This window comes from Elephas maximus, chromosome 17 (genome assembly GCF_024166365.1).
Source record: "Elephas maximus indicus isolate mEleMax1 chromosome 17, mEleMax1 primary haplotype, whole genome shotgun sequence".
In the NCBI taxonomy this organism is placed as follows: Eukaryota; Metazoa; Chordata; class Mammalia; order Proboscidea; family Elephantidae; genus Elephas; species Elephas maximus.
The window spans coordinates 89,596,531-89,621,973 of record NC_064835.1 but is presented as its reverse complement, the minus strand read 5'-3'; the positions used below and the strand labels follow the sequence as shown (position 1 = coordinate 89,621,973).

The 25,443-nt window shown below is 46.0% G+C and overlaps 1 protein-coding gene across 4 annotated transcripts in view; it reads left to right on the top strand.

The window, feature by feature from the left end:
- Window positions 1-1,695: 1,695 nt before the first annotated feature.
- NPHP1 (nephrocystin 1) overlaps window positions 1,696-25,443 on the top strand; it is a 92,857-nt gene continuing 69,109 nt past the window's right edge. For 3 of the 4 annotated variants that reach the window (XM_049857630.1, XM_049857632.1, XM_049857629.1), the window contains exons 1-4: window positions 1,696-1,830; window positions 17,728-17,801; window positions 23,144-23,204; window positions 24,263-24,387. In XM_049857630.1, coding sequence (XP_049713587.1) covers window positions 1,762-1,830; window positions 17,728-17,801; window positions 23,144-23,204; window positions 24,263-24,387 — 329 coding nt within the window. In that variant the 5' untranslated portion in view covers window positions 1,696-1,761. Of the gene's footprint in view, window positions 1,831-7,226; window positions 7,455-17,727; window positions 17,802-23,143; window positions 23,205-24,262; window positions 24,388-25,443 lie in introns of all 4 variants that reach the window. The other variant, XM_049857631.1, reaches the window with a different exon arrangement.

The window sequence follows — 25,443 nt, the reverse complement described above, 5'->3', positions numbered from 1 at the left end:
TGGAGGAAGACTCATTAACAACCTGCGTTATGCAGATGACACAACCTTGCTTGCTGAAAGTGAAAAGGACTTGAAGCACTTACTGATGAAGATCAAAGACCACAGCCTTCAGTATGGATTGCACCTCAACATAAAACAAAAATCCTCACAAGTGGACCAATGAGCAACATCATGATAAACCGAGAAAAGATTGAAGCCGTCACGGATTTCATTTTACTTGGATCCACAATCAACAGCCATGGAAGCAGCAGTCAAGAGTGTAAATGAGCATAACCATTTTGAGAAACTAGGCAGTATCTTATAAGGCTGAACATAAACATATCCTGTGACGCGGCATTGTATCATATGTTCACCAACAGATTTGCCAGAATGTTCTTAGCTGTGTTGATAATAACCCTGAACCGGAAACTACCCAGATGCAAAGCAGACGTAGAATGAATTAATACACTAAGGGTTATCATACAATGAGATACCAGAGAGTAATGAGGACAACCACATACAACACAGATGCATCTGATAAACGTGATGTTGAATGAGAGAAGTGAGAAACGAGTACATAATGCATGATTCCATCACATAGTCCAAAACAGGCTAAAAAAGTTTTTCCTGTTAGAAGTTACAGGATAGTGTTTACCTTTGGTGGTAATGAGGTGGTTAGGGGCTAGAAAGAGGGGAAGCCTACTAGGGTGCTGGTAACGTTTCTTAATCTGAGTGATGTTGCATGGGGGTCGGTTCAGCGTGTGGAAATTCAGTGAGCTGGACACTTACGATTTGGGCACTTTATGTTATACATCAAGAAAAAGTATGAGTGGGGTCCGGGGAACAAGGCAGCCTGGCCTGTAGAATCAACAGATGTATTGTACTGAAGAACAGCCATTAATATTAATGTTCATCATTTGGAAGGTGAACTCAGATCATCTTTCTTGTTCAAGTCCAGTGGGAATTGGATTTATAAGATGCAGTTTCACTTGCGGAAATGTTATTACAATCTCCCTAAGAGTCAGGGTCCTGGGTGGTGCTAACAGGAAGGTTGGGAGGTTGCAGTCTGCAAGAGGTGCCTTGGAAGAAAGGCCTGGCAACCCTACTTCTGAAAAATCAGCCACTGAAAACCCTACAGAGAACAGTTCTACTCTGACACACGGGGTGGCCATGAGTTATAACGAACTTGGGGGCAGCTGGTTAAGTCAGTGTAAAATATATCATAAATGCCTCACTGACTTGCTGTGAGAGAAGATAGGACTTAGCCAAACCGAACTCAGGATGGGCAAATGCAAAGCCAGAATTTAATGAGATTAAGCAGTTCTCCAAATGGCAAAGAGTTTTAAACTGTCCTGTGGACCCTGTATCCCAGGAAGGCCTTATAGGAAGCTATCCTTAAAGTTAACGGGAGTTGAAGATGCTCAAAGGGTGTCTTAAGATGAGTTTAGCAAACGTGCTATCCACAAACGCTGAGCGCCCTTTAAGACAGCGTCCCAGGAGAACGTCGTGATTACACCGGCGCACGCCGTGGGACGTTCGCTCCCGTCGCCCACCGACTCCTGGGCGGCGACCCGGGCAGCGAGCTCAGCGCGCGGGTCGGGGGGCTGCACGGTCACGGCCGGGGGTCGCAGGGGCAGAAGCCGCCCGCCACGTGCCCCGGCCTGTGGGCGGGGCGGCCCCGGGCCCCGGCGCGCAGCGATGGCGTCACCCGAGGGCGCCGCCGCCTTGGTTTCCCTGGCGACCGGCAGCCGGTCGGCGCGGTTGGGCCCCGCGGAGAGGGCGATGCTGGCGAGGCGGCCGCGCGATCCCCTCCAGGCCCTGCGGCGCGGCAACCAGGAGCTGAAGCGACAGGTACAGTCGGGGTCTCCCGCGGGGGCCCCGGGCAAGATGAGGTGGGGGTTCAGCGGCACGGACGCGCCTTCTCGCCGCGACCCCGCCCTCATCCTCGAAGTCGAACCCCAACCCACTTAACCTCCGGTGTGGTAACGCCCCCGGCATCCCAGCACCAACCCCCGGTTCTCATTCCTGATGCGCCCAACCCATCTCCCAGCCACAGACGCCGGAAACCAAACCCGTTGCCGCGAGTGATTCCGACTCGCGGCGACCCTGTAGGACAGGGTAGAACTGCCCCACAGAATTTGCGAGGAGCGCCTGGTGCCTTCGAACCGCTGACCTTCTGGTTAGCAGCCGTAGCACTTGACCACCACGCCACCAGAGTTCCCAACACAGACCCCACCTCCCGAAAATCGCCACCATCGGTTGGCACCACCGGCCCTCCCACCAGCCCCGACTCCCTCGACCCCCCCGCCTCCCAGTGTGCACTTGTAAGGAGAACGTCCTCCAGCCCAGCTCCCAGCGTGCACTTGTGACGGGAACCACCTCCAGCCCAGCTCCCAGTGTGTACTTGTAACGAGAACCACCTCCAGCCTAGCTCCCAGCGTGCACTCATAACGGGAACCACCTCCAGCCCAGCTCCCAGCGTGCACTCGTAAGGAGAACCACCTCCAGCTCAGCTCCCAGCGTGCACTTCGTAAGGAGAACCACCTCCAGCCCAGCTCCCAGTGTGTACTTGTAACGAGAACCACCTCCAGCCTAGCTCCCAGCGTGCACTCATAACGGGAACCACCTCCAGCCCAGCTCCCAGCGTGCACTCGTAAGGAGAACCACCTCCAGCCCAGCTCCCAGCGTGCACTCATAACGGGAACCACCTCCAGCCTAGCTCCCAGCGTGCACTCGTAAGGAGAACCACCTCCAGCCCAGCTCCCAGCGTGCACTTCGTAAGGAGAACCACCTCCAGCTCAGCTCCCAGCGTGCACTTCGTAAGGAGAACCACCTCCAGCCCAGCTCCCAGTGTGTACTTGTAACGAGAACCACCTCCAGCCTAGCTCCCAGCGTGCACTCATAACGGGAACCACCTCCCGCCCAGCTCCCAGCGTGCACTCCGTAAGGAGAACCACCTCCAGCTCAGCTCCCAGCGTGCACTTCGTAAGGAGAACCACCTCCAGCCCAGCTCCCAGTGTGTACTTGTAACGAGAACCACCTCCAGCCCAGCTCCCAGCGTGCACTTGTAAGGAGAACCACCTCCAGCCCAGCTCCCAGCGTGCACTCATAACGGGAACCACCTCCAGCCCAGCTCCCAGCGTGCACTTCGTAAGGAGAACCACCTCCAGCTCAGCTCCCAGCGTGCACTTCGTAAGGAGAACCACCTCCAGCCCAGCTCCCAGTGTGTACTTGTAACGAGAACCACCTCCAGCCTAGCTCCCAGCGTGCACTCATAACGGGAACCACCTCCAGCCCAGCTCCCAGTGTGCACATGTAAGGAGAACCACCTCCAGCCCAGCTCCCAGCGTGCACTCGTAAGGAGAACCACCTCCAGCCCAGCTCCCAGCGTGCACTCGTAACGGGAACCACCTCCAGCCCAGCTCCCAGTGTGCACATGTAAGGAGAACCACCTCCAGCCCAGCTCCCAGCGTGCACTCGTAAGGAGAACCACCTCCAGCCCAGCTCCCAGTGTGCACTTGTAACGGGAACCACCTCCAGCCCAGCTCCCAGCGTGCACTCGTAAGGAGAACCACCTCCAGCTCAGCTCCCAGCGTGCACTCGTAAGGAGAACCACCTCCAGCCCAGCTCCCAGCGTGCACTCGTAAGGAGAACCACCTCCAGCCCAGCTCCCAGCGTGCACTTGTAACGGGAACCACCTCCAGCCCAGCTCCCAGTGTGCACTCGTAAGGAGAACCACCTCCAGCTCAGCTCCCAGCGTGCACTCGTAAGGAGAACCACCTCCAGCCCAGCTCCCAGCGTGCACTCGTAAGGAGAACCACCTCCAGCCCAGCTCCCAGCGTGCACTCGTAAGGAGAACCACCTCCAGCCCAGCTCCCAGCGTGCACTTGTAACGGGAACCACCTCCAGCCCAGCTCCCAGCGTGCACTCGTAAGGAGAACCACCTCCAGCCCAGCTCCCAGCGTGCACTTGTAACGGGAACCACCTCCAGCCCAGCTCCCAGCGTGCACTCGTAAGGAGAACCACCTCCAGCTCAGCTCCCAGCGTGCACTTGTAAGGAGAACCACCTCCAGCCCAGCTCCCAGCGTGCACTTGTAACGGGAACCACCTCCAGCCCAGCTCCCAGCGTGCACTCGTAAGGAGAACCACCTCCAGCCCAGCTCCCAGCGTGCACTTGTAACGGGAACCACCTCCAGCCCAGCTCCCAGCGTGCACTTGTGACGGGAACCACCTCCAGCCCAGCTCCCAGCGTGCACTTGTAAGGAGAACCACCTCCAGCCCAGCTCCCAGTGTGCACTCGTAAGGAGAACCACCTCCAGCCCAGCTCCCAGCGTGCACTTGTAACGGGAACCACCTCCAGCTCAGCTCCCAGCGTGCACTCGTAAGGAGAACCACCTCCAGCCCAGCTCCCAGCGTGCACTTGTAACGGGAACCACCTCCAGCCCAGCTCCCAGCGTGCACTCGTAAGGAGAACCACCTCCAGCCCAGCTCCCAGCGTGCACTTGTAACGGGAACCACCTCCAGCCCAGCTCCCAGCGTGCACTCGTAAGGAGAACCACCTCCAGCCCAGCTCCCAGCGTGCACTTGTGACGGGAACCACCTCCAGCCCAGCTCCCAGCGTGCACTTGTGACGGGAACCACCTCCAGCCCAGCTCCCAGCGTGCACTTGTAACGGGAACCACCTCCAGCCCAGCTCCCAGCGTGCACTCGTAAGGAGAACCACCTCCAGCCCAGCTCCCAGCGTGCACTCGTAAGGAGAACCACCTCCAGCCCAGCTCCCAGCGTGCACTCGTAAGGAGAACCACCTCCAGCCCAGCTCCCAGCGTGCACTTGTGACGGGAACCCCCTCCAGCCCAGCCTGCACCTCACACCCCTCTCCATGCCGCGCCCTCCTTTGGAGCCTTCTTCCAGCGAAAGCTGCCGGTTACTGCTTCACATTCGTTCAAGCAAAACGAGCGACAAGAGAAGGTTGAGATCGGGAACTGAGCAGAGGACGCCAGCCGAAGAGCACGTACAAGTACCGATACGCATGAAAAAAGTTACCTTGAAGATAATTGAGTAATTGCAAAGGAAATAAAATAGAACAAAGATTTTAAATCACAACACTCAATGCTGGTGAGGGTGTGATGCATCAGAGGCTTGCATATACTTCTCCGGTGTTAAGGGCCCAGCATTTCTGGAAAGCGGCTTGACAAGATACAGCAGCTGTTCACACTCCTTGGTTTAGTAATTTCATTTCCAGGAATCTACCATGTGTAATGGAAACCCTGGTGACGCAGTGGCTAAGTGCTACAGCTGCTAATCAAGGGGTCAGCGGTTCGAATCCACCAGGTGCTCCTTGGTTTGGTAATTCCATTTCCAGGAATCTACCATATGTAATGGAAACCCTGGTGCTGCAGTGGTTAAGTGCTATGGCTGCTAACCAAAGGGTTGGCAGTTCATATCCACCAGGCGCCCCTTGGAAACTCTATGGGGCAGTTCTACTCTGTCCTATAGGGTTCCTATGAGTCGGAATCGACTCGACGGTACTGGGTTTGGTTTGGTTTTGGTTACCATATGTAATAATAAAAAAGTTGGGACAGAGACCGAGGTTTAAAAGTATTTCTTACGGTATTAATTTTGATAGCAGAAACTGAATACAACTTAAATGATCCATAATAGAGGAATGGATAAATAACTTATGGAGACATATAATACTGCGATCAAAATTTTGTTAATAAAAAGACTTGAATGTGTTGGGAAATATTTGTGATAAAATGTCAGTTAGAAAATCAATATAAAATTGCATAAAAAGTATTTCAATAACATGGTATTTCTCTGTGGTAGAAGATAGTACAGCCAGAATGCTACTTAGAAGCATGGACGGCAAGATTACATCTCAGATGCTTTGGCCACGTTATCAGGAGGGATCAGTCCCTGGAAAAGGACATCAACAAGATGGACAGACACAGTGGCTGCAACAGTGGGCTCAAGCATAACAATTGTGAGGACGGCACAGGACTGGGCAGGGTTTTTGTTCTGTTGTACATAGGGTTGCTATGAGTCGAAATTGACTCGACGACTCCTAACAACAACAATGTGGTAGAATACTGATGATGATTATGTTTCTCTTTATACTTTTTGATATTTTTAAATTTTTGAATGCCAAATGTATATTAACCCATTGCCATCAAGTTGATTCCAACCCATAGCAACTCTATAGGACAGAGTAGAACTGTCCCATAGTGTTTCCAAGGCAGTTGTTGTTGTTAGGTGCCATCAAGTCAGTTCCAACTCAGTGACCTTATGTACAACAGAACAAAACACCGGTCCTGTACCATCTTCATGGTCATTGTTATACTTGAGCCCATTGCTGCAACCACTATGTCAATCTCACTGAGGATCTTCCTTTTTTTCACTGACCCTCTATTTTACCAAGCATAACATCCTTCTCCAGGGACTGATCCCTCCTGAGAACATGTCCAAAGTATGTAAGACGTGGTTGCACCATCCTTGCTTCTAAGGAGCATTCTGGCTATACTTCCAAGACAGATTTGTTCTTGTGGCAGTCCATGGTATAATCAGTATTCTTTGCCAGCACCATTATTCAAAGACATAAATTCTTTGGTCTTCCTTATTCATTGCCCAGGTTTTGTTTGCACATGAGTTGATTGAAAATACCATGGCTTGGGTTGGGTGCACTTTAGTCTTAAAAGTGACATCTTTGCTTTTTAACACTTTAAAGAGGTCCTTTACAGCAGATTTGCCCAATGCAGTATGTTGTTTGATTTCTTGACTGCTGCTTCCGTGGGTGTTGATTGTGGATCCAAGTAAAATGAAATCCTTGGCAACTTCAGTATTTTCTCTGTGTATATCATGATGTTGCTTTTTGGTCCAGTTGTGAGGGTTTTTGTTTTTTATGTTGAGGTACAATTCATAGTGAAGGCTGTAGTTTGTTCTTCATCAGTAAGTGCTTCAAGTCCTCTTCACTTACAGCAAGCAAGGCTTTGTCATCTGTATATCACAGGTTGTCATTAAGTCTTCCTCCAGTTCTGATGCTGTGTCCTTTATATAGTCCAGCTTCTCAGATTATTTGCTCAGTGGGATGGTTAAGACTGTGTGTCACCTTGGCTGGGCCATGATTCTCAGTGTTTATATGTGGTCACTTCCATGATTGAATCTGCTGTGAGTAGCCGGTCAGTTGAAAGGGAATTTCCTTGGGGGATGTGGCCTGCATCCAGACGTTCTGGTTTTTTCGCTTACTCTAGATCCTGCGGCTCCCTCCTGTTGGTCTGTCCTCCGGCCTTTGGGACTTGAGCTGTCTGCAGATCTTGGAATTCTTTGATCTTCACAGCCTGAGAGCTGGAGCCCTGCTCTCTGACCTGCCAATCTCAGGTTCACCAGCCCTTCCAGCTACATGAATCGAGTGAAGCCTCTATCCTGATACAGACTTGGGACCTTTCAGCCGCTACAGTCACATGAGCCATTTCCTTGATGTAAATCTCTCTGTATATATATTTATACACTTCACTGGTTTTGTCTCTCTAGAGAACCCTGTCTAAGACACTCAGCATACATATTGAATAAGTATGCTGAAAGGATACAACCCTGACGCACACCTTTCCTGACTTTAAACCATGCAATATCCCCTTGCTGTGTTTGAACGAGTGCTTCTTGGTCTATATGCAGGTTCCTCATGAGCACAAAGAAGTGTTCTGGAATTCCCATTCTTTGCAGTGTTATCCATAACTTGTTATGATCCATAGGGTCGAGTGCTTTAGCATAGCCAATAAAACACAGGTAAATATCTTTCTGGTGTTCAGCCAAGATCCATCTGGCATCTGATGCACCTCACTCTCCGTCCTCTTCTGAATCCGGCCTGAACTTCCCGCGACGTCCCTGTCACTCTCCGTCCTCTTCTGAATCCGGCCTGGACTTCCCGCGACGTCCCTGTCACTCTCCGTCCTCTTCTGAATCCGGCCTGGACTTCCCGCGACGTCCCTGTCACTCTCCGTCCTCTTCTGAATCCGGCCTGGACTTCCCGCGACGTCCCTGTCCATGTGCTGCTGCAATTGCTTCTGAATGGTCTTCAGCAGCATTTTACTCGTGTGTGACATTAATGATATTGTTTGATAATTTCGGCATCTGTTGAACCTCCTTTCTTTGGAATAGGCACAATGTAGTGTCTTCTAGTCAGTTGGCCAAGAAGCTGTCTTCCAAATTTCTTGACACGGATGAGTGAGCACCTCCAGTGCTCTGTCCATTTGTTGAAATGTTTCAATCAGTATTCAGTCAGTCCGTGGTGCCTTGTTTTTCACCAACACCTTCAGTGCAGCTTGGGCCTCTTTCTTTGGTTCCATCGGTTCCTGATCATATGCTACTTCCTGAAATGGTTGAACGGCGACGGATTCTTCTTGGTACGGTGACTCTGTGTATTCCTTCTGTCTTCTTTTGGTGCTTCCTGGGTCATTCAGTATTTTCCCCACAGAATCCTTCAGCGTTGCGACTCGAGGCTTGAATTTTCTCTTCAGTTCTTTCAGCTTAAGAAATGCCAGCTGTGTTCTTCCCTTTTGGTTTTCTAACTCCAGGTCTTTGCACATGTCATAATACTTTGTCTTCTCGAGCTGCCCTCTGAAATCTTCTGTACAGCTTTTTTAGTTCATCATTTCTTCTATTCACTTTTGCTGCTCTACATCCAAGAGCAAATTTCAGAGTCTTTTTTTTTCTGACATCCATTTTGCTCACTTCTTCCTTTTCTGTCTTTTTAATAACCTCTTGCTTTCTTCATGTATGATGTCCCTCATGTCATTCCACAGTTCATCTGGTCCGTGGTCATTAGTGTTCAATGTGTCAAATCTATTCTTTTTTTTTTTTTTTTAAATACTTTTTTTTATGCTTTAAGTGAAGGCTTAGAAATCAAGTCAGTCTCTCACATATAAACTTATGTACACCTTACTACATACTCCCACTTACTCTCCCCCTAATGAGTCAGCCTGCTCCCTCCTTCCAGTCTCGCCTTTTGTGACTGTTTGGCCAGTTTCTAACCCCTTCTACCCTCCCATCTCCTGTCCAGGCAGGAGATGCCAACATAGTCTCAAGTGTCCACCTGATGCAAGTAGCTCACTCCTCATCAGCATCCCTCTCCAACCCATTGTCCAGTCCAATCCATGTCTGATGAGTTGGCTTCAGGAATAGTTCCTGTCCTGGGCCAACAGAAGGTTTGGGGACCATGACTGCCGGGATTCTTCCAGTCTTAGACTATTAAGTCTGGTGTTTTTATGAGAATTTGGGGTCTGCATCCCACTGTTCTTCTGTTCCCTCAGGGGTTCTCTGTTGTGTTCCCTGTCAGGGCAGTCATCGGTTGTGGCCGGGCACCATCTAATTCTTCTGGTCTCAGAATGATGTAGTCTGTAGTTCGTGTAGCCCTTTCTGTCTCTTGGACTCATAATTACCTTGTGACCTTGGTGTTCTTCAGTCTCCTTTGATCCAGGTGGGTTGAGACTCATTGACGCACCTTAAATGGCCGCTTGCTAGAGTTTAAGACCCCAGACGCCACACTTCAAAGTGGGATGCAGAATGTTTTCTTAATAGAATTTATTTTGCCAGTTGACTTAGATGTCCCCTGAAGCCATAGTCCCCAAACCCCTGCCCCTGCTCCGCTGACCTTCAAAGCCGTCAGTTTATTCAGGAAACTTCTTTGCTTTTGGTCCAGTCCAGTTGTGCTGACCTTCCCTGTATTGAGTGTTATCCTTCCCTTCCCCTAAGGTAGTTCTTATCTACTATCTAATCAGTAAATAACCCTCTTCCACCCCCCTCCTTCCCCCCTCTCGTAACCACAAAAGAATATGTTCGCAGTTTAAACTATTTCTCAAGATCTTATAATAGTGGTCTTATACAATATTTGTCCTTTTGCATCTGACTGATTTCACTCAGCATAGTGCCTTCCAGGTTGCTCCATGTTATGAAATGTTTCACAGATTCCTCACTGTTCTTTATTGATGTGTAGTATTCCATTGTGTGAATATACCATAATTTATTTATCCATTCATCCATTGATGGACACCTTGGTTGCTTCCAGCTTTTTGCTGTTGTCAACAGTGCTGCAATAAACATGGGTGTGCATATATCTGTTCGTGTAAAGGCTCTTATTTCTCTAGGATATATTCTGAGGAGCGGGATTTCTGGATCGTATGGTAGTTCTGTTTCTAGCTTTTTAAGGAAACGCCAGATCGATTTCCAAGGTGGTTGTACCATTTTACATTCCCACCAGCAGTGTATAAGAGTTCCAGTCCCTCCACAGCCTCTCCAAAATTTATTATTTTGTGGTTTTTGGATTAATACCAGCCTTGTTGGAGTGAGATGGAATCTCATCGTAGCTTTAATTTGCATTTGTCTAATGGCCAGTGATCGAGAACATTTCCTCATGTATCTGTCAGCCGCCTGAGTATCTTCTTTAGTGAAGTGCGTGTTCATATCCTTTCCCCAATTTTTAATTGGGTTGTTTGTATTTTTGTGGTTGAGTTTTAGCAGAATCATGTAGATTTTAGAGATCAGGTGCTGGTCGGAGATGTCATAGCTGAAAATTTTTTCCCGGTCTTTAGATGGTCTTTTTACTCTCTTGGTGAAGTCTTTAGATGAGCATAGGTGTTTAATTTTTAGGAGCTCCCAGTTATCTGGTTTCTCCTCGTCATTTTTAGTAAAGTTTTGTATTCTGTTTATGCCTTGTATTAGGGCTCCTAATGTCCCTATTTTTTCTTTCATGATCTTTATCGTTTTAGACTTCATGGTTAGGTCTTTGATCCATTTTGAGTTAGTTTTTGTGGATGGTGTGAGGTATGGGTCCTGTTTCATTTTTTTGCAAATGGATATCCAGTTGTGCCAGCACCATTTGTTAAAAAGACTATCTTTTCCCCAATTAACTGACACTGGGCCTTTGTCAAATATCAGCTGCTCATACGTGGATGGATTTATATCTGGGTTCTTAATTGTGTTCCACTGGTCTATGTATCTGTTGTTGTACCAGTACCAGGGTGTTTTGACTACTGTGGCTCTATACTATGTTCTAAAATCAGGTAGAGTGAGGCCTCCTACTTTGTTCTTCTTTTCCAGTAATGCTTTACTTACCTGGGGCCTCTTTCCCTTCCATATGAAGTTGGTGATTTGTTTCTCCATCACATTAAAAAATGTTCGAATTTGGATCGCAAGTGCATTGTATATATAGATGACTTTTTTAGTAGAATAGACGTTTATACTATGTTAAGTTTTCCTATCCATGAGCAAGGTATGTTTTTCCACTTTTGTGTTAGGTCCCTTTTAGTTTCTTGCAGTAGTACCATGTAGTTTTCTTTGTCTAGGTCTTTTATATCTTTGGTAAGATTTATTCCTAAGTATTTTATCTTCTTGGGGGCTACTGTGAGTGGTATTGCTTTGGCGATTTCCTCTTCAATGTTCTTTTTGTTGATGTAGAGGAATCCAACCGATTTTTGTATGTTTATCTTGTATCCTGATTCTCTGCTGAACTCTATTAGTTTCAGTAGTTTTCTTGAGGATTCCTTAGGGTTTTCTGTGTATAAGATCATGTTGTCTGCAAATAGAGATACTTTTACTTCTTCCTTGCCAACCTGGATGCCTTTTATTTCTTTGTCTAGCATAATTGCTCTGGCTAGGACCTCCAACACAATGTTGAATAAGAGTGGTGATAAAAGGCATCCTTGTCTGGTTCCCGTTCTCAAGGGAAGTGCTTTCAGGCTCTCTCCATTTAGGGTGATGTTGGCTGTTGGCTTTGTATAAATGCCCTTTATTATGTTGAGGAATTTTCCTTCAATTCCTATTTTGCTGAGAGTTTTTATCATGAATGGGTGTTGGACTTTGTCAAATGCCTTTTTTGCATCAATTGATAAGATCATGTGGTTTTTGTCTTTTGTTTTATTTATATGGTGGATTACATTAATTGTTTTTCTAATATTGAACCAACCTTGCATACCTGGTATAGATCCCACTTGGTCATGGTGGATTATTTTTTTGATACGTTGTTGAATTCTATTGGCTAGAATTTTGTTGAGGATTTTTGCATCTATATTCATGAGGGATATAGGTCTGTCATTTTCTTTTTCTGTGGTGTCTTTACCTGGTTTTGGTATCAGGGATATGCAGGCTTCATAGAATGAGTTAGGTAGTATTCCATCCTTTTCTATGCTTTGAAATACCTTGAATAGTAGTGGTGTTAACGCTTCTCTGAAAGTTTGGTGGAACTCTGCAGTGAAGCTGTCCGGGCCAGGGCTTTTTTTTATTGGGAGTTTTTTGATTACCTTTTCAATCTTTTTTTTTTGTTATGGGTCTATTTAGTTGTTCTAATTGTGATTGTGTTAGTTTAGGTAGGTAGCGTGTTTCTAGGAATTCATCCATTTCTTCTAGGTTTTCAAATTTGTTAGAGTACAATTTTTCATAGAAATCTGATATGATTCTTTTAATTTCAGTTGGGTCTGTTGTGATATGGCCCATCTCATTTCTTATTCGGGTTGTTTCCTGTATTTCTTTAGTCAGTCTGGCCAATGGTTTATCAATTTTGTTAATTTTTTCAAAGAACCAGCTTTTGGCTTTAATTCTTTCAATTGTTTTTCTGTTCTCTAATTTATTTAATTCTGCTCTAATTTTTATTATTTGTTTTCTTCTGGTACCTGATGGATTCTTTTGTTGCTCACTTTCTATTTGTTCAGGTTATAGGGACAGCTCTCTGATTTTGGCTCTTTCTTCTTTATGTATGTGTGCATTTATTGATATAAATTGACCTCTGATCACTGCCTTTGCTGTGTCCCAGAGGTTTTGATAGGACATGTTTTCAGTCTTGTTGCATTCTATGAATTTCTTTATTCCCACCTTAATGTCTTCTATACCCAGTCTTTTTGGAGCAGGGTATTGTTCAGTTCCCAAGTATTTGATTTCTTTTCCGTAATTTTTCTGTTATTGATTTCTACTTTTATGGCCTTATGGTCTGGGAAGATGCTTTGTGATATTTCGATGTTTTGGATTCTGCAAATGTTTGTTTTATGACCTAATATGTGATCTATTCTAGAGAATGTTCCATGTGTACTAGAAAAAAAAAGTATACTTTACAGCTGTTGGGTGGAGTGTTCTATATAAATCTATGAGGTCAAGTTGTTTGATTGTAGCAATTAGATCTTCCATGTCTCTTTTGAGCTCCTTACTGGAACTCCTATCCTTCTCCGAAAGTGGTGTGTTGAAGTCTCCTACTATAATTGTGGAGGTGTTTATCTCACTTTTCAGTTCTGTTAAAATTTGTTTTATGTATCTTGCAGCCCTGTCATTGGGTGCATAAATATTTAATATGGTTATATCTTCCTGGCAAATTGTCCCGTTGATCATTATGTAGTGTCCTTCTTTATCCTTTGTGGTGGATTTAACTTTAAAGTCTATTTTGTCAAAAATTAATATTGCCACTCCTGCTCTTTTTTGATTGTTGTTTGCTTGATATATTTTTTTCATTCCTTTGAGTTTTAGTTTGTTTGTGTCTGTAAGTCTAAGGTGTGTCTCTTGTAGGCTGCATATAGACAGATCGTGTTTTTTTATCCAGTCTGAGACTCTCTGTCTCTTTATTGGTGCATTTAGTCCATTTACATTCATCGTAATTATAGATAAGTATGAGTTTAGTGCTGTCATTTTGATGGCTTTTTTTGTGTGTTGTTGACAATTTCATTTTTCCACTTTTTTGTGCTGAGAAGTTTTTCTTTGTAAATTGTGTGTTCCTCATTTTCATAGTAGTTGAATATATTTTTGCTGAGTCGTTATGTTTTTCTTGATTTTTATTTTGAAGTATGGAATTGTTAGACCTCTTTGTGGTTGCCTTAATATTTACCCCTATTTTTCTAAGTAAAAACCTAACTTGTATCTTCCTGTATCGACTTGTTTTCCTCTCCATATGGAAGATCTATGCCTCCTGTATTTACTCCCTGTTTTTTGATTATTGTAATCTTTTACATAATGACTTCAGTGATTCCCTTTTTTGAGCATTTTTTTTCTTTTTACAGTAATCTTATTTTGTTTTTGTGATTTAACTATTTGAGTTGATATCAGAATGTTCTATTCTGTGACCTTGTGTTGTGTTGGTATCTGATATTATTGATTTTATGACCAAAGAATTCCCTTTAGTAATTCCTGTAGCTTTGGTTTGGTTTTTGCACATTCTCTAAGCCTGTGTTTATCTGTAAATGTTTTAATTTCACCTTCATATTTGAGAGAAAGTTTTGCTGGATATATGATTCTTGACTGGCAGTTTTTCTCCTTCAGTGCTCTATATGTGTCATCCCATTGCCTTCTTGCCTGCATGGTTTCTGCCAAGTAGTCTGAACTTATTCTTATTGGTTCTCCTTTGTAGGTAACTTTTCTTTTATCCCTGGCTGCTTTTAAAATTTTCTCTTTGGTTTTGGCAAGTTTGATGATAATATGCCTTGGCGATTTTCTTTTTGTATCAATCTCGTATGGGGTTTGATGAGCATCTTGGATGGATATCCTTTCATCTTTCACGATGCCAGGGAAGTTTTCTGCCAACAGATCTTCAACTATTCTCTCTGTATTTTCTGTTATCTCTCCCTGTTCTGGGACTCCAATCACACGCACATTATTCTTCTTGATAGAGTCCCACATGATTCTTAGGGCTTCTTCATTTTTTTTAATTCTTTTATCTGATTTTTCTTCAACTATATTGGTGTCAATTGCCTTATCCTCCAGCTCCCCCACTCTGCATTCCAATTCCTCGATTCTGCTCCTCTGACTTCCTATTGAGTTGTCTAATTCTGTAATTTTGTTGTTAATCTTTTGGATTTTTGAATGCTGTCTCTCTATGGAATCTTGCAGCTTATTAATTTTTCCACTATGTTCTTGAATAATCTTTTTGATTTCTTCAACTGCTTTATCAGTGTGTTCCTTGGCTTTTTCTGTAGATGGCTTTATTTCATTTTTGAGGTCGTCCTTGATGTCTTGAAGCATTCTGTAAATTAGTTTTTTATATTCTGCATCTGGCAGTTCTAGGATTGTGTCTTCATTTGGGAAAGATTTTGATTCTTTGGGGATTTGTAGAAGCAATCATTGTCTGCTTCTTTATGTGATTTGATATCGACTGCTGTCTCCGAGCCATCTATAAGATAATGTAATGATTTATTTTATATTTTCTCACTGAGTCTTATCTTCTTGTTTTGTTTCAATATACCCAGATGGGCTACTAGATTGTGCTGTCTTGATTGTTGTAGCTTTTGAATCACTTATGTCCTATTACCAGCTGGCTTGAGCTGTTACCAGATATATAAGTCTAAGAGTCCATTCACTATTCTTGAATAGAATCAGCTTAGGTGTCCTGATTTGGGGTCACCAAGTGTGCGGTGTAGGCTGTCATCTATTAACTTAGGGGAGTAGTGGCGATGGTCGTACGCACCAGATTCTAGTAGCAGCAGGGAGTCACGCTCCAAGGACGGCAGGATGCTGACAGCCTTCCCCCACGTGCCAGTGAGGTAGGTGTGTCTCTATTCCTAGAGCACTTTGGTGGATGGGCTCTGTAGCTGTACCTTAGGCACCCAATGCTTGTACCTTTAAAGATTGGTAGGCGTCACTATCCTCTGACCCCTTTAGTAGGTGGCTAGGTGGTTTGGGTGGAGCTTCAGCCCTCAGTTCCCTGCTGTGGATCAGTGAGGGCTCTGTTTAATAGGTAGAGAGGTATCAGACCTCCAAAACTTGTCTTTCTTCTGCTCCACTAAAACAATTACAGTCAGATCTCTATCAGAATTGCCTTTGCATTATAATAGCCACCTTGTTCCCTGTAGGGATGAAAGCCAAAGCTTGTGGATCTCTTATGCTTGGCTGGAGCTGGTTCTGTATTTTTGTTCCAGTTTAGGGAAGTCAGGGAAGGATTTTTCCCCCCTACTCGATGGCACTGGGTTTTTTACTGGGTTAGGTTGCTAATTGCAGCTTCTCTCAGGCTAGGAGAATGGGTTAGGAAAAAAAAAAAAAACCTGTGGAGCACTTCACTCCCTGGCCCAGGAAATTCCAATGTTAATGAAGCCACCTGGGGTGGGGAGGGGAGGGATCAGATAGATAGGAGAGAGTAGTGCCAGGCAATATAGACAAAGTTGCTTATCTCGCTTGCTGTTGACTGTTTTATCTGAGATTGCAGAGGGGCTTGTAGCCTGTGTGCACTGGCTGGGTTGAGATTGGTCCTGAGGGTCAGGCCTGCGTCCGTGCTTGCCCTGTCTCAGGAAGCCGTGATCAGCTCCTCTGCTCCTAGTCCAAAGCCCAGCGCCAAGGTTTTCTGGCTAGGGTGCTGCACTCCAGGCTCCAAAACCAGTCGCTGCTTCCCCGTGATTTCTCCTTCTCCTGTCAGGCGCATCATTGTGCAGCCTGCATGCACTGGCTGGGTTTCCACCGAGGTTACTTCAGGGGCTAGGGCTGCGTCCCGTGCTTGTGCCGTCTCAGGAAGCCATGATCAGCTCTTCTGCGCTTAGTCCAAAGCCCAGTGCCAAGATTTTCTGACTGGAATGCTGGCTTCAGGCTCCGAAAACAGTCACTGCTTCCCCGTGGTTGCTCATTCTCTTGTCAGCCACGTCCGTGTGCAGCCTGCTTGCTCTGGCTGAGTCTCTACCGAGGTTATTCCAGGGGATTAGGGGTTAGGGCTGTGTCCTGTGCTTGCCCTGTCTCAGTAAGCCATGATCAGCCCCACCACTCTGGCACCAGGGAACTGTGAGGGCTTAAGGATGTGGCGTGGGATGCCGGTTCCAGAAGCTGTCGCTGCTTCAGGGTGCGGCTTTTCCCTCCTCTGTCACTCAGGTCAACTCCTTAGTTCTGTGTTTGATGGTCAGGGTTCGTAGATTGTCATGTATGTGATCGATTCACTTGTTTTTCCAAGTCTTCATTGCAGGAGGAATCCGCGGTAGCTTCTACCTAGTCAGCCATTTTGGCCCTGCCTCTTTCAAATCTATTCTTGAGATACTGTTTAAATGCAGGTGGGATGCATATACTCAAGATTGTATTTTCGCTCTCATGGACTTGCTGTAATTTCTTCAACTTCCAACTTGAACTTACATGTGAGCAGTTGATGGTCTGTTCCACAGCTGGCCCTGGCCTCATTCTGACTGATGATATTGACCGTTCTCCATCACCTCTTTCTGCAGATGTAGTCAGTCTGATTCCTGTGTATTGCATCTGGTGAGGTCCACGTGTATAGTTGGCCATTTATGTTGTTGGAAAAAAAACTAATTGCAAGCAGAGAAGTTTTTGGTCTTGCAAAATTCTGTCATTTTATCTCTGGCATCATTTCTGTCACTAAGGCCGTATTTTCTAACTACCAATCCTTTTTCTCTTTATTTCTAACTTTCACATTCCAGTCACGAGTAATTATCAATGCATCTTGATTGCATATTTGATCAATTTCAGCCTGCAGAAGTTGGTAAAAATCTTCAATTTCCTCATCTTTGCCATTAGTGGTTAATGTGTAAATTTCAAAAATATCCATAGTAACTGGTCTTCCTTATAGGTGTATTGATATTATCCTATCACTGACAGTGTTGTCAAATAAATGTAGTAAGATGTTACTGATAGAACCCAGGTGGTAGTTACGTGGGTGTTCATGGTAAAATTTGAAGTGAGCACCCAAAGAGAAATTAAAAATGTTCATTGTAAAATATTAGGAAAAAAGAAAATTAAACTTTTATTTTCTAAGGTGGTATGATATTTAACAATATTTTAAACTGTCTCCATTTATTGTAGGTTGATAGTTTGCTTTCTGAGAGCCAGTTGAAAGGAGCTCTAGAAACCAATAAAAGGCGTGATATTTACCAAAGGTAAGGCATGTTAAATTATTTAAACCTTTTAGGAACTGCAGTTAAGTTTCATTGAGCAGTATTTAAGACATAGAAATTGTTTGAAACATTATTTCTTCTTTTTTTTGTATTAACATAACTTCTAAAAAGACAAAATAATGGTGGGAAATAATATTGAGGTAACGATGAATGAAAATTTCCAAAATTTATTTTGAAATACTTCTTATGGTTCTCCCTACCTACTAGGTCTAAGTATTGGAATGATAAATAAAGAACTATAAATGTTAAAAATAGAGAAGACCACTTACCTTTATCTTGTACTCTGTATGAGCCAAGCAGTGTGCTCTGTGCCCTAAAATTTTGTCATTAATGTTCACAATTATACCATGAGTTACTTATTAATACAGAAGAACAAATTCAGGTTCACAGTGGTCAGTTAATCTTCCCAACATTACTTTGCTATAAGACATTAAAGTGTCTAGGATGAGATGGGAAGACGCCTGTCAGAACATGTGGCTTTACTCTCAGTCTCATGTAACAAAAGTCTGGAGGCAGGTTCTCCCAGGGTGGGATCAGTGGCTCATAATGAGCTCAGGTACCCAGACCCTGCTGTTGTTCTGCTCCACTGTCCTCAGCTTCTTGGTGATTTCTGTCCTCAGGCATCATAATAAAATACCACAGGGAGAAGGTCCAAATCAGGGTCTCAGCTGTGTTAATTCCTTCTGGGGACTTTGAGAGAGGAGCTGCTCCAGGCCTGCCCTGACTTCTAGTGTCTGCCGCGAATCCGTGGTATTCCTTTGCTGCTCGTAGCTGTGTCTTCACTTGGCATCTCTCCTGTGTGTCTCTGCTTCCTGCCTGTCCCTTCTCTTTTATAAGATGCTGCTCAGAAGAGATTAGGATTGGGACCTGTCCTAGTACAGTATGACTTTGTTGACTTACCTGATAACATCTGCAGAGAAAAACCCATTTCCCCAAACGAGGTCGTGTTCTCAGGTGCAGGGGCCAGGACTTCAACATATCTTTTCAGGGGCTATAATTCAATCCTTAACAAGTACTAACAGCAGAAAGGGGAAAAGATTCTTTTCATGCCTCTTTGTATCAGGAAGGGTAAAATGGGGGGAAGTCACCAGCACATGTCCCTCACGGTTTGTGGCCATCCTTGGGCCACGTTCCCCCTGCCTGCAGTGGAGGCTGAGAACGTTGCTGTAGTGGCAGGTGCAGTCAGCCAGCCTGTGGGAGAGGGAGAGAAGGACCCTGGGTGGGCATCTCGCAGCCAACCACAGTGTGAAGTTTTTACTTTTCTTTCTGTTCTTTTCACAAAAGATTTTTGTCCCCTTCCTTACTGCTTATTTCATTTCACTCATATGTTGGCGGGTGGGAGGAGGATTACTCAAACAGCATCAAAAATATTGACTTTTGTAGTTCTTGTTTGATGAAAGGGCATTTGATTTTTAAAACTCTATTCATTAGCTGTAGCCCATTTTTGGTCGTTATTTTCTCACTTCTTATCTGGGTGTCTAAGACGAACTAAATTACTTGAGCTCTTTGACCATCTGTGGAATAGCTAAAAGCGCTGTACCTGTAAGGACAGGCCAGGTTCAGAAGTGGCATGTGCTCTGGTGGAGGAGGCAGCTCTAGAACCTGTAAGGACAGGCCGGGTTCAGAAGTGGCGTGTGCTCTGGTGGAGGAGGCAGCTCTAGAACCTGTAAGGACAGGCCGGGTTCAGAAGTGGCGTGTGTTCTGGTGGAGGAGGCAGCTCTAGAACCTGTAAGGACAGGCCGGGTTCAGAAGTGACGTGTGCCCTGGTGGAGGAGGCAGCTCTAGAACCTGTAAGGACAGGCCGGGTTCAGAAGTGGCGTGTGTTCTGGTGGAGGAGGCAGCTCTAGAAGCTGTAAGGACAGGCCGGGTTCAGAAGTGGTGTGTGCTCTGGTGGAGGAGGCAGCTCTAGAACCTGTAAGGACAGGCCAGGTTCAGAAGTGGTGTGTGCTCTGGTGGAGGAGGCAGCTCTAGAACCTGTAAGGACAGGCCAGGTTCAGAAGTGACATGTGCTCTGGTGGAGGAGGCAGCTCTAGAACCTGTAAGGACAGGCCAGATTCAGAAGTGGTGTGTGCTCTGGTGGAGGAGGTAGCTCTAGAACCTGTAAGGACAGGCCAGGTTCAGAAGTGGTGTGTGCTCTGGTGGAGGAGGCAGCTCTAGAACCTGTAAGGACAGGCCGGGTTCAGAAGTGGCGTGTGCTCTGGTGGAGGAGGCAGCTCTAGAACCTGTAAGGACAGGCCGGGTTCAGAAGTGGTGTGTGCTCTGGTGGAGGAGGTAGCTCTAGAACCTGTAAGGACAGGCCAGGTTCAGAAGTGGTGTGTGCTCTGGTGGAGGAGGCAGCTCTAGAACCTGTAAGGACAGGCCGGGTTCAGAAGTGGCGTGTGCTCTGGTGGAGGAGGCAGCTCTAGAACCTGTAAGGACAGGACGGGTTCAGAAGTGGCATGTGCTCTGGTGGAGGAGGCAGCTCTAGAACCTGTAAGGACAGGCCGGGTTCAGAAGTGGCGTGTGCTCTGGTGGAGGAGGCAGCTCTAGAACCTGTAAGGACAGGCCGGGTTCAGAAGTGGCGTGTGCTCTGGTGGAGGAGGCAGCTCTAGAACCTGTAAGGACAGGCCGGGTTCAGAAGTGGCGTGTGCTCTGGTGGAGGAGGCAGCTCTAGAACCTGTAAGGACAGGCCAGATTCAGAAGTGGTGTGTGCTCTGGTGGAGGAGGCAGCTCTAGAACCTGTAAGGACAGGCCGGGTTCAGAAGTGGCGTGTGCTCTGGTGGAGGAGGCAGCTCTAGAACCTGTAAGAACAGGCCAGATTCAGAAGTGGCGTGTGCTCTGTAGCTCTAGAACCTGTAAGGACAGGCCGGGTTCAGAAGTGGCGTGTGCTCTGGTGGAGGAGGCAGCTCTAGAACCTGTAAGGACAGGCCGGGTTCAGAAGTGGCGTGTGCTCTGGTGGAGGAGGCAGCTCTAGAACCTGTAAGGACAGGCCGGGTTCAGAAGTGGCATGTGCTCTGGTGGAGGAGGCAGGTCTAGAACCTGTAAGGACAGGCCGGGTTCAGAAGTGGCGTGTGTTCTGGTGGAGGAGGCAGCTCTAGAACCTGTAAGGACAGGCCGGGTTCAGAAGTGACGTGTGCCCTGGTGGAGGAGGCAGCTCTAGAACCTGTAAGGACAGGCCGGGTTCAGAAGTGGCGTGTGCCCTGGTGGAGGAGGCAGCTCTAGAACCTGTAAGGACAGGCCGGGTTCAGAAGTGGCGTGTGTTCTGGTGGAGGAGGCAGCTCTAGAACCTGTAAGGACAGGCCGGGTTCAGAACTGACGTGTGCCCTGGTGGAGGAGGCAGCTCTAGAACCTGTAAGGACAGGCCGTGTTCAGAAGTGACGTGTGCTCTGGTGGAGGAGGCAGCTCTAGAACCTGTAAGGACAGGCCGGGTTCAGAAGTGGCGTGTGCTCTGGTGGAGGAGGCAGCTCTAGAACCTGTAAGGACAGGCCGGGTTCAGAAGTGGCGTGTGCTCTGGTGGAGGAGGCAGCTCTAGAACCTGTAAGGGCAGGCCGGGTTCAGAAGTGGCGTGTGCTCTGGTGGAGGAGGCAGCTCTAGAACCTGTAAGGGCAGGCCGGGTTCAGAAGTGGCGTGTGCTCTGGTGGAGGAGGCAGCTCTAGAACCTGTAAGGACAGGCCAGATTCAGAAGTGGCGTGTGCTCTGGTGGAGGAGGCAGCTCTAGAACCTGTAAGGACAGGCCGGGTTCAGAAGTGGCGTGTGCTCTGGTGGAGGAGGCAGCTCTAGAACCTGTAAGGACAGGCCAGATTCAGAAGTGGCGTGTGCTCTGTAGCTCTAGAACCTGTAAGGACAGGCCTTGTTCAGAAGTGGCGTGTGCTCTGGTGGAGGAGGCAGCTCTAGAACCTGTAAGGACAGGCTGGGTTCAGAAGTGGCATGTGTTCTGGTGGAAGAGGCAGCTCTAGAACCTGTAAGGACAGGCCGGGTTCAGAAGTGGCGTGTGTTCTGGTGGAAGAGGCAGCTCTAGAACCTGTAAGGACAGGCCGGATTCAGAAGTGGCGTGTGCTCTGGTGGAGGAGGCAGCTTTAGAATCTGTAAGGACAGGCCAGGTTCAGAAGTGGCGTGTGTTCTGGTGGAGGAGGCAGCTCTAGAACCTGTAAGGACAGGCCGGGTTCAGAAGTGGCGTGTGCTCTGGTGGAGGAGGCAGCTCTAGAACCTGTAAGGACAGGCCGGGTTCAGAAGTGGCGTGTGTTCTGGTGGAGGAGGCAGCTCTAGAACCTGTAAGGACAGGCCGGGTTCAGAAGTGACGTGTGCCCTGGTGGAGGAGGCAGCTCTAGAACCTGTAAGGACAGGCCAGGTTCAGAAGTGGCGTGTGTTCTGGTAGAGGAGGCAGCTCTAGAACCTGTAAGGACAGGCCGGGTTCAGAAGTGGTGTGTGCTGTGGTGGAAGAGGCAGCTCTAGAACCTGTAAGGACAGGCCGGGTTCAGAAGTGGTGTGTGCCCTGGTGGAGGAGGCAGCTCTAGAACCTGTAAGGACAGGCCGGGTTCAGAAGTGGCGTGTGTTCTGGTGGAGGAGGCAGCTCTAGAACGTGTAAGGACAGGCCGGGTTCAGAAGTGACGTGTGCCCTGGTGGAGGAGGCAGCTCTAGAACCTGTAAGGACAGGCCGGGTTCAGAAGTGGCGTGTGTTCTGGTGGAGGAGGCAGCTCTAGAACGTGTAAGGACAGGCCGGGTTCAGAAGTGACGTGTGCCCTGGTGGAGGAGGCAGCTCTAGAACCTGTAAGGACAGGCCGGGTTCAGAAGTGACGTGTGCTCTGGTGGAGGAGGCAGCTCTAGAACCTGTAAGGACAGGCCAGGTTCAGAAGTGGTGTATGCCCTGGTGGAAGAGGTAGCTCTAGGACCCTATACTCTGCTTTCACGTTGTGACCCTACTGTCAGCTACGTGACCTTCAGCTGGGATGAGGATTATTATGAGGCTTAAATGAGATAGGACTTGGCATTTTGCTTGGCACACAATAAATTTTAGATGTTATTATCACTCTTAATTGTATCTACCTGGCTAGGTCCTAGGTTTATGGAATTTTAGAGCCAGAGAAGCATTTTAGAGTCCAGTGGTCTCCCTTATTTTAGAGGTAGGAAACTGAAGCCCAGGGTTATCATTTCTGGGGGCCTCAGAGCTTTGCTGTGAAGATCACCTGAGCTAATGGGTAGAAAAGGATTTGCATGGGATTTTTGAAAAAATGTTTTTCCTAAATAGCTAATTGCATTGCCTGCTTAAAGACTGTATGATTTTATAAAATAACGTTCTGGTTCTGACAATGAAAAAAATTGTTTTTTCTTTCCTTTTTTAAATCTAGATGTATCCAGTTAAAACATGCAATAGATGAAAATAAAAATACTCTTCAAAAATTAAGCAAAGTAAGTATTACAGTTAATCATATTATAAAAGATCAGTATTTATACAAATATTTCATTAAGTGTGAATCAGTTAGAGTTGGTAAGTTCCTGGGTTCATGTTAGTGGTGAAGTCTAACCCCAGTCAATGCTGGCTTGCTCAGGGCTTCCTAAGTTTGTACGTAAGAGCAGAACAGCCAGGGAAGCTAAAAAAAAAATCCAGCTTCAATGTACTTACCCAGGATTGAGAAATCAGAGAATCCAGGAGGAAGTTGTTTTAATTTTAGCATTGTGTTAGCTTTGTGTTTTACAGTTTAGAATTGTTTTCATTTTAATTACATAACCCAGCCCTGAGGATAAATGGTAAAGAAGCCTGTTGTATCAAACAGCAGATCTAATATCAGTGACTCTGCAGAAATAGGAGGAACTAGAATTTACTCTTGGCAATCCCCTCAAGATTTTTTTTTTAATATGGGTGCGAGCTCCAGCCAGATACACAGGGTCATACAGAGGGTTTAAATTGGAGGCTTCTGGAAGTCATCTCCCTGCCCGTACATGAGTTCACTTCACTGTATCTGAGACAAGTGATCACTGAGATCTCTTCTGAATTTCTCCTGGGACACAAAGGTCTTCAGCTCAGGAAGTACACTGACCCTGAGTTTAAAGCCCAGTTGTTCCTGTCCCACATATGAGGGGATAGGCTCACGAAGGCCAGGCAGCTGTCTTTGCCCTACTGCAGTGACAGAACTCAGGATTGTCACCCATCGTTTTGACTTCAAGCTCAACCTTCTGTCTAGAAACTGTCCCTGACTGATTATGGAGGGCCCGCAATACTTAACAAGAAAACAAAACACAAAACACAGGTGGTGTGGTTTTATTATTTTTTTTCATTTGGTTTGCATTCCACCTCAATCATCTCCATTTCTTTTAAATTGTACTTACTTCCCTAAAATAGATATGGCCCCATCTTGATATTGGCTTTATCTTATAACATTTATTGTAGTTTTTTCTTATAAAATAAATAAATATAATAGGAAACTGAAATTAATTTTTCAGTGAAGTAGATTTATATTCTCTCATAGGCTGATGAATCTGCACCAGTTGGGAATTACAATCAGAGAAAAGAAGAGGAGCATAATCTCTTGGATAAGCTAACCCACCAACTGCAACAGCTCGCTGTGACCATAAGCAGAGAAAATATAACTGAGTATGTGTCCTTCCTTCCCTTTTGTCTTTCTTTTAGATACTGTACCACCAAAAGTTTTAATCTTTAACTCAGGATAAAGCCATATAACAGTGTAGACATAAGCAATCGATTAGTAACGATAGGATCGGTCAACATTTATTTGTTGTTTATAAGAGAATGTGTTTAGGCCCCATGAGGAGTATAAAGAAGTGTAAGTCATCGACCCTGCCCACAAGTAATTTTGTGGTGGGAGGTCCCTCTCTTCTCTGGCCGATTCTTTTATATCTCAAAAGAGATTGACTCAAGATATAACCTCATCCTGTAGATTGAATCCTGCCTCACTAACATAACTGCCTGTAATACTGCCTTATTGACATTATAGAGGTTAGGATTTACAACATACAGGATAATCGCATCAAATCACAAAACGGTGGACAACCACACAATACTGGGAATCATGGCCTAGCCAAGTTGACGTATGTTTTGGGAGGTTACAATTCAGTCTGTAACAGAAGGGAAAGGATTATTGTTTGTTTTATTCATTGTTGTATCCCAAGCCCATAGTGTCTGACATATAATAGGTGCTCAAATAAGTGATGACTCTGCTTAACTCTGAATGAATAAATGGAGCTAAGAAAGATTTAGTGATTCATCCAAACTAGTAGTATCCTGGCTCCTCTCTTCTTCACCTCCCATTTCACCACTTTAATACCTTCCCAAAATGTCTCTCTATTCATCTCTAATGCTGTTTCCTTAGTTGATGCTGTTGTTATTTTTCACTTTTAACACCATCGTTGCCTTCAGTCTTTCTTCTCTCAGTCTGCCCACCACGTTGTACCCTAGTCATCTTGCTAAAGTGCAGATCTGATCATGCCCTTCCATCACTTCATCTCAAAAATAAATCTCAAATGAGCTGCATTCTATCCACTTGTTTTCAGCCTTACCTCTTGCTAATTTCTTCCAAGCCTTGCCCTCCTGAAGTTTTCTGATCTTGAGCCCCTTTTTTCTTCTTCCTCCTTTTTACTCTCTTTTGATCTGACTCTGAGCTCTCCCTGATCCCTGCCCACGAAGGTGCGT